This window comes from Cnephaeus nilssonii, assembly GCF_951640355.1.
Source record: "Cnephaeus nilssonii genome assembly, chromosome: 24".
NCBI lineage: Eukaryota > Metazoa > Chordata > Mammalia > Chiroptera > Vespertilionidae > Cnephaeus > Cnephaeus nilssonii.
The window spans coordinates 3608776-3623024 of NC_137095.1; the positions used below are offsets into that span (position 1 = coordinate 3608776).

General features: G+C 41.5%; 1 protein-coding gene and 1 pseudogene across 5 annotated transcripts in view; both read left to right on the forward strand.

Moving 5' to 3' along the window:
* Positions 1–14249, forward strand: part of SCAPER (S-phase cyclin A associated protein in the ER) — a 187797-nt gene that overhangs the window by 32290 nt on the left and 141258 nt on the right. For all 4 annotated transcript variants that reach the window (XM_079764048.1, XM_079764047.1, XM_079764046.1 and 1 more), the window contains exons 8-9: positions 4267–4427; positions 7542–7795. In XM_079764048.1, coding sequence (XP_079620174.1) covers positions 4267–4427; positions 7542–7795 — 415 coding nt within the window. The remainder of the gene's footprint in view (positions 1–4266; positions 4428–7541; positions 7796–14249) is intronic.
* LOC307094966 (actin, cytoplasmic 2-like) lies at positions 12490–14176 on the forward strand (annotated as a pseudogene). The gene has a single exon. The product of its transcript is annotated as an actin, cytoplasmic 2-like (transcript).

Consider the following 14249-nt stretch of genomic DNA (forward strand, 5'->3'; position numbering starts at 1 on the left):
AGCTAGTGTATCTAGTGGTCAGTGTGAGACGACACCAGATTTCAACTACTCACATCCATAAGTGACAACATTCAAGAGGCAGACTCAGCACCAAAGCCCCACTGAAACAAGTCCTGCTCCATAAGCGTGTCTCCAGCGCAGGAGTTCTTCCATTATAGACACAGCAGGTCCTGACAGCCAATTGGCCTGGAGGTCAGTTCCTCCCAGTGACAACAACAACAATCAAGACTTAACTACAACAAGGCTGTACACACAGTCCACAAAGGGATGCACCAAGAGTCCACCTCAGGTAACTGGGAGGCCAACCCATTGAACCATATAGGACACCTAGCACACAAAGCCACCCCACCAACTCAGGGAAGCAGCGAAAATGCAGAGACAAGGAAACAGATCACAAACGAAAGAAGTGGAGGAAAACAAACAACTGGATATATATATAGAGTTCAATACCACGGTTATAAGGTTTTTCAAGAATTTCCTAGAAAAGGCTGATAAATTTAACGAGACCCTCGAGGATATGAAAAAGAACCAACTAGAAATTAAACATATACTAACTGAAATTAAAACTATTATACAGAGACCCAACAGCAGACTAGAGGAACACAAGAATTAAGTCAAAGATTTGAAATACAAAAAAGCAAAAAACACTCAACCGGGAAAGAAAAAAGAATCCAAAAAGTTGAAGATAGTGTAAGAAGCCTCTGGGACAACTTCAAGCGTACCAACATCACAATAATGGGGGTGCCAGAAGAAGAGAGAGAGCAAGACACTGAAAACCTATTTGAAGAAATAATGACCGAAAACTTCCCCCACCTGGTGAAAGAAATAGACTTACAAGACCAGGAAGCACACAGAACCCCAAACAAAAGGAATCCAAAGAGGAACACACCAAGACACATCATAATTAAAATGCCAAGGGCAAAAGACAAAGAGAGAATCTTACAAGCAGCAAGAGAAAAACAGTTAATTACCTACAAGGGAGCACCCATACGATTGTCAGCTGATTTCTCAACAGAAACTATGCAGGCCAGATGGGAGTGGCAAGAAATATTCAAAGTGATGAATAGCAAGAACCTACAAGATTACTCTACCCAGCAAAGCTATCATTCAGAATTGAAGATCAGATAAAGAGCTTCACAGATAAGAAAAAGCTAAAGGAGTTTTTCACTGCCAAACCAGTATTATATGAAATGCTGAAAGGTATTCTTTAAGAAGAGGAAGAAGAAAAAAGTAAAGATAAAAATTATGAACAACAAATACATATCAACAATTGAATCTAAAAGTCAAGTGAATTAAAAATCGGAGGAACAGAATAGACTGGTGAACATAATAGAATGAGGGACATAGAATGGGAGTGGATTGATAATTCTCAGGGGGAAAGGGATGTGGGGGATATGGGAGGAGACTGGACAAAAATCTTACACCTATGGATGAGGACAGTAGGGGGTAGGTAAGGGCAGAGGGTAGGGTGGGAACCGGGTGGAGGGAAGCAATGGGGGGCGGGGGAAGGAGAAACAATTGTAATAATCTGAACAATAAGTATTTATTTTTTTAAAAAGAACTAATTAGGTTCTCAAAATCTAAACCCATAAACATTCTCCATGCTAAATGACTCATAACATGAACTGACAGTTCTTTCAAAAAGATAGATCTACATATTATCATTGTGTTATTGTCATATAAATTTTATCTTTGTACATGATAGTCTCACCAACACAGTTTTATGACCATTGTTTTATGCAGTTGTCTGTTCAATCAGAACAAGAAAAGAGTTACAGAAGAAAAAATACATCTACATGGACTGTGTAGTAACTTTCACTGGTGTTCTTTATTTCATCATGTGGATTCAGGTTACTGTGTAGTGTTCTCTCATTTCAGCCTGTAGGGACTCCCTGTAGCATGACTTGTTGAACATGTCTGCTAGTGACAGTTTTTCTCAAGTTTTGTTTATCTGAGAATATCTTAATTTATCCTTTAGCTTTTGAAGGATAGTTTTGCAGTGCATAGAATTCTTGGTTTAAAGTCTCCCCCCTCCTCCCCCCTCCCCCAGCACTTTGAATATGTCCTCTCACTGCCTTCTGGCTTCCATGGTTTCTGATAAGAAATCAGGTGTTACTCTCATTGGAAATTTATTTATTTGCTTTTTATTGATTTCAGAGAGAGGAAGGGAAATGTAGAGAGAGAGAAACATCAATGATGAGAGAGAATCATGGATTGACTGCCTCCTGCACGCCCCTACTGGGGATCGAGCCCACAACCTGGGCATGTGGCCTGACCTGGAATCGAACCATGACCTCCTGGTTCACGGGTCTACGCACAACCATTGTCTGACATTGGCCGGACTGGAGATCCTTCTGGAGATGCCCTACTTTCTCTGGCTGCTTTGTAGATCCTGTCTTTGTCTTTGCTTTCAGTAGTCTGACTTGGATGCATCTAGACGTGGATCTCTGAGTTTAACCTACTTCAAGTTCATTGAGCCTTTGGATGAGTAGATAAATGTTTCTCATCAGATTTGGGAAGTTTGTGTCCCTTACTTCTGCAAATATTCTTTCTGCTCTTTCTCTCCTCTCCTCCTGGCATCCCACACCACCTGTGTTGGTTCTCGTGATGGTGCATTCAAAAGAGATGATCAGAGAGCATTGCTTTAGATGAAGCTTGATAGACTTTGGAACCTTTTGATAACTGATGAAACCAAACATCTGTATATTTAAGCCCCATTTTAAGGGACGTTCCCCTGTAATGTATTCCATTGATCATTGGTTCAAAGTGTTGTATAGTGCATGTTTATTTTAACATTGGAAGTCTTTAATGAATGGCAAAGTTCTTACAATGATCCCTGTCTACTCATATCATTGGATTGACACTTTATTATCACATTGTTGTTATCAAAACATATTGTTTTTCTCAGCATGCTGAAGAATTGTGGCTCAAAGGCTAACTTTAGTATATCTATCTACTCACTTTTCTTGTTTAATTAAAGGCTTACTCAGAATACATATGTGGTTAGTTACCAAACGTAATTACACAAGTTGTCTTCATTCTTTTAAATCATGATTTAAAGATTAATTATGAAATATGGTGCAAAAAAGAGATACTGTTTCAGTGAAAACTGAAACAAATTTTTTGAAAGTTTTGATAAAGGTGAGCTATTAAAATAAAGTTTTGCTGTTAAATGAGGTGTAGATAGGACAACTATGAAAGAGTGAGGAAATAGTATTAAAGTTGAGCCCTGGCCAGTGTTTCTTAGTGGTTAGAGCATCAGAACGCGCACTGAGGGTTCGATTCCTGGTCAAGGGCATGTACCTGGGTTGCAGGTTCACTCCCCATCCCTGGAGGAAGCACGTGCCAGAGGCAACCAGTTGATGTATCTCTCTCTCATCGATGTTTCTGTTTCTCTCTCCTTCCCTCCCTTCCTCTCTACCTCCCTGCCACTCTCTCTCTGAAAAGCAATGGGAAAAAAATATCCTCAGGTAAGGATTAACAAAAAACGAAAACAAAAACAGGTTGAGAAGGATTGCCCACTTAGATTTTTTAATAGGTGCCACTAATTTTTTACTCCATTATAAAGAAACCAGTGTTGGACATTGTCAATGACAATGATGCATCATGCTTGTGTTTCATGAAAGAAATGTACACAAGTAAAAAGCCTCTTTTAATAGTGCCTATATCAATAGATTGGCAAATTAATGCATATTCATTTTTTTTTAAGTTTTAAATGAAAATAAAAGGTTTTAGGTTCATATGCATATTTTTTAAGATTTCCAATTTAGCTGCAATTTTCTTTTAAACTGAACTGAGGAGAGCTTCTGTATTATCATCCCATATATGTTATACTGTATTAAATTAATGAGGTGCTTGACCAAGACAAATTTATTAATATTTTTGCCTTAAATTGCTGTGATAATATGTTACTCTCCATTGTGGATACACACACATTCACAAATATAATAATTATTATTTTTTATAAATATATATTTTTATTGATTTCAGAGAGGAAGGGAGAGGGAGTTGGAAACATCAATGAGAATCATTGATTGGCTGCCTCCTGCATGCCCCCTACAGGGGATCAAGCCCACAACCTGGGCATGTGCCCTTGACTGGAGTCGAACCCAGGACCCTTTGGTCCGCAGGCCGATGCTCTATTCATTGAGTCAGACCAGCCAGGGCCAAATATAACTTATTTGATATTTAAACCCATTGAGGATGTGTTTAATGTTTAACTTCCGCATTTACTTGATTGACTGATGCAGCGTCGTTTTCTCCCAGGGCTTCCCCGGGCACAGGGGCCGCTCCCTGTGTGGCTTCCGCAGGTGTCAGCTGGGCTGACAAGGTCAAGGCTCATCACTCAGGGCCTGCTGCCTCTTCAGATGGAGCGCCTGCGCAGTCTTGCCCACCAATGGCAGGGCAGAAGACTTCCTGCAAAAACGGCAAGTGGCTTCCATTCATTTTTATGTGGCAGACAAGTGGACATCGATGGAAATATTTGTTTTATGTGAACTTGGAGCTAATAGCATTATGTAGTTATCTTTTGCATCATTTATATCATATTAATCTGCCCTACTTAAAGCTATAAAATAATCTTAAAAATGTATGAAAGCATATGGAAATCATTCTGGTCGCAGGTTTGTCAATTCCTTTGTCAATTCATTTATAATGTGGGTCCTTTATAACTCTTTTGACTTAAAGAAAAAAATAGTCATTCCATTCTCTGCACAGTGTACGCTTTTAAGTTGCATGCCACTATTTCATTTTATTAGTATTTGAATATTTTTTATACTAAAGTAGTATTCTGTGTTTGTTTTTGCTCACACATCTGTTTTCTTTTCTTTCTTTTTTTGTTAATCCTCACCCAAGGATATGTTTTCATTGCTTTTTAGAGAGAGTAGAAGGGATGGAGGGCGGGAGGGAGGGAATGAGAAAAGGAGGGGAGAGAGAGAGAGAGAGAGAGAGAGAGAGAGAGAGAGAAACATCGATGTGAGAGAGACACATTGATTGGTTGCCTTCCGCACGTACCCTGACCAGAGCCAGGGATCGAGTCTGCAACCAAGATACGTAACCTTGAATAGAACCGAACCAGGGACCCTTCAGCCCGTGGGCTGACACTCTATCCACTGAGACAAACTGGCTAGGGCTATTTTCTTAAAAAAAAAAAAAAATTTTTTTTTAATTGATTTTAGAGAGAGGAAGGGAGAGGAATAGAGAGATAGAAACATCCATGAGAGAAACATTGATTGGCTGCCTCCTGCATACCACCCACGGGGAAAGGGAGAGAAATAAAGTAAAAACTGACAAATGAGGGCGGAAATTTCAAAATATATACTCATACTGGAAGATTTTAACATAATTGTTCCAACAACTGATAATACAAGTGGAGAAAAATCAGTAAAGATATACACAGCCTGATTAATGAACTTGACATAATTGAAATATCTAACCAATAATGCTTATTCTTTCCCATTCTTTTTTCTTTTGATGCTTCACTATGGAAACTTTTTATTGATATGTCTTCTCTGTTCTATATGATGAATCCATATTTTCTTAAATATATTAATAATGGTTATTTTTTAAAGTCTGTGTCCAAAAAGTAAAATATCTGAACTACCTGTGTATTTGTTACTTTGTAGGTTTTTAAAAACATTTTTTGTGGGGTTTTCAGTTACTTGATCGTGTTTTACAACAAACCACATACTATTTAATGAAATGTTTAATAAAGTATATTAAAAATTATAGAGGTTCCTTCTAAAAATACTTTTCTTTTGGCAAGAAGATAAGAGTACTAGCAGATCACCTTCATTCTGTCAAAGCTTGGTCTGAGTTGTTATTAAAGTGGGTAGTTTTCGTTTTGTCTTTATTCTTTTTCGGGTATCGACCGAAAACCTGGGGTGTTTGCAAGGCCCCTCCATTCCTGTTTTCCAACATTTGTTTCCTCAGCACGGCAGTCACTACAGGATCCCTCAGCTCATTAGCATCCAGCTGTTGCTCTCTGGGTGTCTTGGCGTCCTGGCCTGTGTATGCAGAGCTTAGCAGTTGTCAGACTTCTGAAGGGAAGATTGAATGCAGACGCTTTGGCTCGCTGTCCTGCCGTTAGCCCCTCTGCAGTCCAAGCTGCTTTAGACTCACTGAGCTCCAGTGTCTGTCTCAGCCGGACAAGACTGCGGGTTTCTGTGGGGTCACTGCCCCGCACACTGAATTCCAAGTGTCTTGAGGGAGAATTTGGGGTGAAGGTGGATCTCACGTTGTTGTCCTTCCCTTTTCTCAGGGAACACACTTCCTCAAATCTCGCCTACATTGCTTGCTTTCCAGTGGCATTAAGCAGTTCATTTAGATGTTTTGTCCAGCTTTTATAGGCGTGCTTGGAGGAAAGAAGGTTAATTTTGATAGGCTACTTTGTTATGGCTGTACAAGTTCCCAAAAATTTCAGATGATTGAACTTACTCTGTTTCTTTTGAACACAGTGGAATTAAGTTAGAAACCGGTGTCAAAAACATAACCATACAATTCTCAAGTTTTTGGAATTTTAGAGTATATTTCTGAATATTCCATAAGTCAGAAGAAATCAAAATGAAATTTAGAAAATGTAAATTGAGTTAAAATGAACATTTAAAATCTTGTGGGATTAAGGTAAAGCTATGGTTTGAGGAAAATTTCTAGCCTCAATTACATGTATTAGAAAAGAAGAAAACTTAAATCACACTCTGGATTCTGGAAGTTGGGGAGGCAGCTTTCACTTAGCCATTGGGACGAGAACACCAGGACCAATTGGCCTGGACTTGCTAAGTCTTGGAAAACTTACTGAGTATATGACCTTGGGCAAATTACTGAACCTCTCTGTCTCAGTGTCCTTACTGATACAATGGGATGATAGTACTCAAAGGGCGGTTGTGAAGATTAAAAGTGTTATTATATTCAAAGCCCTTAGAAGAGTTCTAGCACATAGTGTACCCTGTGCTCTATATAAATGGTTATTAATACTTCCTGACCATGTGGCTGGCATTTAGTCATTCTTAATCTAAGTCTCAGTTTTGTTATTTGTAAATTAGGGATAATAAAGAAAATGTTCGTGGGGTAGGATTAACCTTTTGCACTCGGATGTCGAGTGTGACTCGACACGGTTAGCATCGAGATTAAAATTACTCTTTGAATGTATCAATAATTTGAAATATAAAAAAATCCAAATAAATAAGTTTGTATGAAAAGAAACTCCAGTTTTTTATTCTACTGCCGCGCTTTGTAAAATCTTGGGTATTTAAGAAATTAAATCCCGAGTAGAATAAAGGAATCGAGAAAAAAGCAAGCGAGTGCAAAGGGTTAATCCCTACCACACAGTGTAGTTACAGGAATTAGAGACTATGCGTGTGTATATGTATGTGTGTATACACACACACACACACACACACACACACAAGACACCTTGCATAATAGTGTCATATTTGTACATGACTTATATTTAATGGGAATTAGATTGGAATTTATTTTATAGGTTTTTTAAATATTTTATTATCTACAGAAATATTTATTATTTTCTCCCTTTAATTGCACAGAACGGAAGGATGCTGAAGGATGGGAGACTGTTCAGAGAGGGAGGGCCGTTCGCTCACGATCAACAGCAGTGATGCCAAAAGTTTCAACACAGGCCTTAAGGTCAAAGGATGACAGTGATAAAGAAAATGTACGTCTTTTGCCGGATGAAAGCATACAGAAAGGTGAAGTTGGAGATGGACCTTCTAACGCCACAGAGGCTCGGCCCAAAGACTCATCACATTCATGTGACCATCCTCTTACTGACAGAACCCAGGTAGTACACTCTGAAAATCCTTCCAGTGAATTTTTATAAGGGATGTGTATAGGCAGAATGTCTCATTTTTCTCCTGCATTTTAACTTTTTATTGTGAAAAATTTCACATCTGCAGGAAAGTTACAAGTATAGAACAATGAACCCTCGTATGTCCTTTATGTAGATTCATAGGTTAATGCTTTGCCATATTTTTTTCTATGTATATTTATGTCACACAAACATTGTATGCAAAACGTTAGAATAATGTGCGTATATCATAACCATTCACCTTCTACAGCATGTTTTTCCAAAGAAAAACTTTTTTAAAATACTTTTTTTATTGATTTCAGAGAAGAAGGGAGAGGGAGAAAGATATAGAAACATTAATGATGAGAGAGTCATCGATCAGCTGCCTCCTGCACGCCTCCCACTGGGGATTGAGCCCGCAACCCGGGCATGTGCCCCTGATCAGAATTAAACCCAGGACCCTTCAGTCCACAGGCTGACGCTCTATCCACTGAGCCAAACTGGCTAGGTCCAAAGAAAAAACTATTACATAACCATATTGTAATTATAAAATTGAGGGAATTTGACATTTATTACCTATTTTATATTTATAGTCAATATTCAGAAATTTCCAGCTGTCCCAATAATTTTTAAAAAATCCTAATCCTAGGTTATGTCTTTATTTATTTTAGAGAGAGGAAGGGAGAGGGAGAGAGAAAAACATCATCGTGAGAAACATCGATCGCTGCCTCCCACATACAGCCCGACTGGGGATTGAACCCACAGCATTTTGATGTATAGAATCACGCTCCAACCAACTGAGCCCTACCTGCCAGGACCCAATAATTTTTTTTTTTTTTTTTTTTTTTTTTGCGGGGAGAGTGAAGGGTGGATGGGAGAGGAGGAGGGAGGGGGAGAGAGAGGGAGAAAAGGAGATAGAGAAAGAGCAAGAGAGAGAGAGAATGAGAGAGAAACATCAATGTGAAAGAGACACATCAATTGGTTTCCTCCCGCAGGTGCACCAAACAAGGCCAGGGAACGAATCTGCAACCCAGGTACATGCTCTTGACTAGGAATCAAACCCACGACCCTTAGAGCAGGCTGATGCTCTAGCCACTGAGCCCGCCAGCCAGGTCCCAATAATTTCTTGATATAATTTTACCCCTGGATCCAAGATCCAATCAATCACACATTGTATTTGGCTTTGTTTTTTTAATATCTTTCACCAAGAACAATTCTCAGCCTATATTTGTCTTTTATGAAGAATACATTGCAGTTCTTTTTTGTAGAATGCCTTTTATTTTATTTTTTAAATTCTTTATTGTTAAAAGTATTACATAAGTCTCCTTTTTCCCCTCATTGACCTCTCCCAGCCATCTCCACCCCCCATAACCTCCCCTCCCCCCGACCTCCCGCCAGTCTGTGTCCATTGCTTATGCTCATATGCAAGCATACAAGTCCTTTGGTTGATCTCTTACACCAGGGGTCCTCAAACTACGGCCCGCGGGCCACATGCGGCCCGCCGAGGACATTTATCCGGCCCGCCGGGTGTTTTTGCCGCCTCTGCCTGTCCTGCTTAGCAGCTGACTTAGCGGTGTGCATAGGAATTTGTTCATAGTTTTTTTTTTAAACCATAGTCCGGCCCTCCAACGGTCTGAGGGACAGTGAACTGGCCCCCTGTTTAAAAAGTTTGCCGAAACCGGTTTGGCTCAGTGGATAGAGCGTCGGCCTGCGGACTCAAGGGTCCCGGGTTCGATTCCGGTCAAGGGCATGTACCTTGGTTGCGGGCACATCCCCGGTGGGGAGTGTGCAGGAGGCAGCTGATCGATGTTTCTCTCTCATTGATGTTTCTAGCTCTCTATCCCTCTCTCTTCCTCTCTGTAGAAAATCAATAAAATATATTTAAAATAAAAAAATAAAAAGTTTGAGGACCCCTGTCTTACACTCTCACCCCCTGCCTTCACTTCCCTCATAGGTTGGACAGTCTGTTTGATGCATCAGTGACTCTGGTTCTATTTTTTGCTCATCAGTTTATGTTGTTCATTATATTCCACTAATGTGTGAGACCATGTGATATTTATCTTTCTCTGACTGACTTACGTTGCTTAGCATAATGCTCCCCAGTTCCATCCATGCTGTTACAAATGGTAAGAATTCCTTCTTTTTTAAAGCAGTGTAGTATTCCATTGTGTAGATGTACCACAGTTTTCTAATCCACTCATCTGCTTATGTGCACTTAGGCTGTTTCCAAATCTTAGCTATGGTGAATGGTGCTGCTATGAACATAGGGGTACATATATCCTTTCTGATTGGTGTTTCTGTTTTCTTGGGTTACTTTGTTCATTGATTATTGAGTTTAGCTTATGCACTTTTTAAAAACTTAAAATAATTTTTTCATTATAGTTGACATACAATATTATATTAGTTTTAGGTATACAACCATAGTGATTAGATATTTATATACCTTATGAAATGACCCTCGGTAGGTCTCCTGCCCATCTGACACCATACACAGTTATTACAGTACTAGGGGCCAGGTGCACGAATTTGTGCACAGGCGGGGTCTGGCCGGCCGGCCCTGCCCCCTGGTCAAACTCCCTGTCAAGGGGACAATTTGCATATTAGCCTTTTGTTATATAGGATTACTGACTGTGTTCCCTGTGCTGTATCCTTACATCACACAGTTGACAGAAATACAGCAATTGTCTTTAGCATCGTTCCTACAGGCGTATGTTAACAATTTGCCCAAGTCAGCTGTTACTGTGATTACTTGGTTAAAGTGGTGTCCTCCTACTGCATTCAGAGGTTGCTAAAAGTGGTGAGGAAAGAAAGGATTATTTTCAACCTGTTTCTACTTTTACTTCCTGCAATTCAGATATAGAGTAATTTCCTAAAATTTAATGTAATTCTTTACAATTAACATTCCCAGTAGTTTGTGTTAGTGCATTTAAATTTCTTTTTACTTATTTGATATAGGAATGCATTTTTTAAAAATATATATATATTTTATTGATTTTTTACAGAGAGGAAGGGAGAGGGATAGAGAGTTAGAAACATCCATGAGAGAGAAACATCGATCAGCTGCCTCCTGCACACCCCCCACTGGGGATGTGTCCACAACCAAGGTACATGCCCCCAACCGGAATCGAACCTGGGACCCCTCAGTCCGCAGGCCGACGCCCCTTCCACTGAGCCAAACCGGTTTTGGCAGGAATGCATTTTTTTAGATATTTGTTGCATAAAGATTCATGCTCAATGAGTTCAATTTTATGTAAAATGACTAATGAAATATAAGAGGTATTCTTTGATATACAGGGGCTAAGTAAAAATGTTATAAAATAGTTGTGATATTTCTCAGTCTAGAATAGCATCTGCTTTTTATTTTTATTATTTTTTTAGCATCTGCTTTTTAAAATTTTCTCCTTTTTACCTGTAGGACATTTACTTTTATTAGAAACTGCTCAACTTCCATGTTTTCCTTCTTAATGATAATCATGCCTCTTAATCCTACATTGTTCGTGATGCTCCGTGACTCTGATGTACATAAATTTTAGCCCATGTGAGATTGCAAGCTCCTTGCAGGCAGTACCTTACGGTGTCTTTTAATCTCCCACCAAATGGAGCAGTCCTAAATATATAGGAAATAATCTGTAGATATTTGTTGGATGTAACTTTAAGAAACTTTTTTAAAATTTCTTTATTGATTAAGGTATCACATATTTGTCCTCATCCGCCCATTCCCATCCCACACCCCTCCCCACGGATGCCCCCACCCCCCTGTTGTCCTTAACCACTGGTTAGGCTCATATGCATGCACACAAGTCCTTTGGTTGATCTCTCCCCCCTACCCCCACCCTCCCTTACCCTCCCTCTGAGGCCCGACAGTCTGATCCATTCCTCCTTGTTTCTGGGTCTGTTCTTGTTCATCAGTCCATGTTGTTCATCATTTCCCCTAGATGAGTGAGATCATGTGCTACTAGAAATACACTTACAAGAACCAAAAATGAGACAAGCAATAATGGTTATGCTGAAAGGCAAATGAATCAGTCTGTAGTGAGTTTCTTTCTGGGCCAACAGTTCTTTTGAGTCCCAATTTCAATGTCAAACAGTTCCTTATGTGCACATGTCAGCAATGATATTTCAGTTCTGGATGGTGGACAAATGGTGGTAATGCAGGTCCGACCCTCTCTGGTTTGGTCCTGGGCAACCTGCAGTGATGCACAGCTGCTGACTGCTAGTATGGCAAGGCGACGTCAGCGTCTTCCATCTCTGGACTGCTTCTCTTCTGTCTTCATGGCTGGAGTAGTCCTGTCGATTCCTCTCTGTTGCCGGAATCCACATGGTCTCGGAGTTGTTTTCTGAAAATATACAAACATATTCTCGACCAAAAGTTAATAAAGAAGAAACTTTTTAACGTAGGTAAAATTGATGAAGAAATTACTTTTATATCACTTAGCAAACATCTACCATTTTTGCTATTGTGCATTTTAACTATAAAATTTAACAATATAAAAATTTTGCTGGTTTTGTGTAATGAATAGACATGATTTTAGAATTTTAGGAATAATCCACACATAAAACTTTTGAATAATTAAACTGTTGTTAAAATACTTCAGTATGGCTCAGTTGCTGCAGCCGCCAGCTCCCCACTCCTCTCCACTCCGCTCCTTATGGCTTTCTGCACGCCGCCCTCCCAGGTCACACTGGTCATCGACAATGGCTCCGGCATGTGCAAGGCCGGCTTCGCGGGGGATGACACCCACCCCCCGGGCAGTGTTCCCGTCCATCGTTGGGCGCCCCCGGCACCAGGGCGTCATGGTGGACATGGAGCAGAAGGGCAGCTACGTGGGCGATGAGGCCCAGAGCATGCGCGGCATCCTGACCCTCAAGTACCCCATCGAGCACGGCATCGTCACCAACTGGGACGACATGGAGAAGATCTGGCATCACACCTTCTACAACGTGCTGTGCGTGGCCCCCGAGGAGCACCTGGTGCTGCTGACCGAGGCCCCTCTGAACCCCAAGGCCAACCATGAGAAGATGACCCAGATCCTGTTCGAGACCTGCAGCACCCCCGCCATGTACCAGGCCGTCCAGGCCGTGCTGTCCCTGTACGCCTCTGGCCGCACCACAGGCCTCGTCATTGGCTCTGGGGACGGGGTCACGCACACGGTGCCCATCTACCAGGGCTGCGCCCTCCCCCACGCCATCCTGCATCTGGACCTGGCAGGCCGGGACCTGACCGACTACCTCATGGAGATCCTCACGGAGCGGGGCCACAGCTTCACCGCCACGGCCGAGCGGGAGATCGTGCGCGCCGTCAAGGAGAAGCTGTGCTACATCGCCCTGGACTTGGAGCAGGAGATGGCCACGGCTGCGTCCTCCTCCTCCCTGGAGGAGAGCTACGAGCTGCCCGACGGGCAGGTGATCACCATCGGCAGCGAGCGGTTCCGGTGTCCAGAGGCGCTCTTCCAGCCCTCCTGCCTGGGCATGGGGTCCGGCGGCATCCACGAGACCACCTTCAGCTCCATCATGAAGTCTGCCGTGGACATCCGGAAGGACCTCCACGCCAACACGGTGCTGTCTGGCGGAACCACCATGTGCCCGGGCTTCGCGGACCGGATGCAGAAGGAGATCACGGCCCCGGCCCCCAGCACAATGAAGATCAAGATCATTGCCCCGCCGGAGCGCCAGTACCCCGCCGGAGCGCCAGTACTCGGTGTGGGTGGCCGGCGCCTTCCTGTCCTCGCTGCCCACCTTCGAGCAGATGTGGATCGGCAGACAGGAGTACGACGCGTCGGGCCCCTCCATCGTCCACCGCAAATGCTTCTAAGCGGACCGTGGGCAGATGCGTAGCGTTTGCTGCATGAGTGGATGAGTCTCCATTGGCCCTGCCCTCACTCACTGTGAGAAAAATAAAAGTGCTGCAGTAAAAAAAATAAACATGAAAATAAATACTTCAGTATGAAAGTTCACTGTTGATGGTGGACAAACTAATCATAATATTTGTTTTCTCCACTGTCGTTCTAAAAATAGAATTAGCATATTTATGTATTTTTTTCAACATTACTTTTTTTTCATTTTTTTATTAAGGAATTATATGTGTATGTATATTACCATTGCCCCCCCCAATCTCATACATGCCCTCACCCCCCAGAGTTTTGCGTCCATTGGTTATGCTTATTTGCATACATACAAGTCCTTCAGTTGATCTCTTATCTCCCCCACCTCTCCCTAACCTTCCTGCTGCAATTTGACTGTTTGATGCTTAACTCTCTCTGTATCTATCTTTTTGTTCATCAGTTTATAATGTTCTTTATTATCCATAAATGAGTGAGATCATGTGGTATTTTTCTTTCATTGACTGGCTTATTTCACTTAGCATAATGTTCTCCAGTTCCATCCAGGTTGCTGCAAATGGTAAGAATTCCTTCTTTTTTATGGCAGCATAGTATTCCATTGTGTAGAT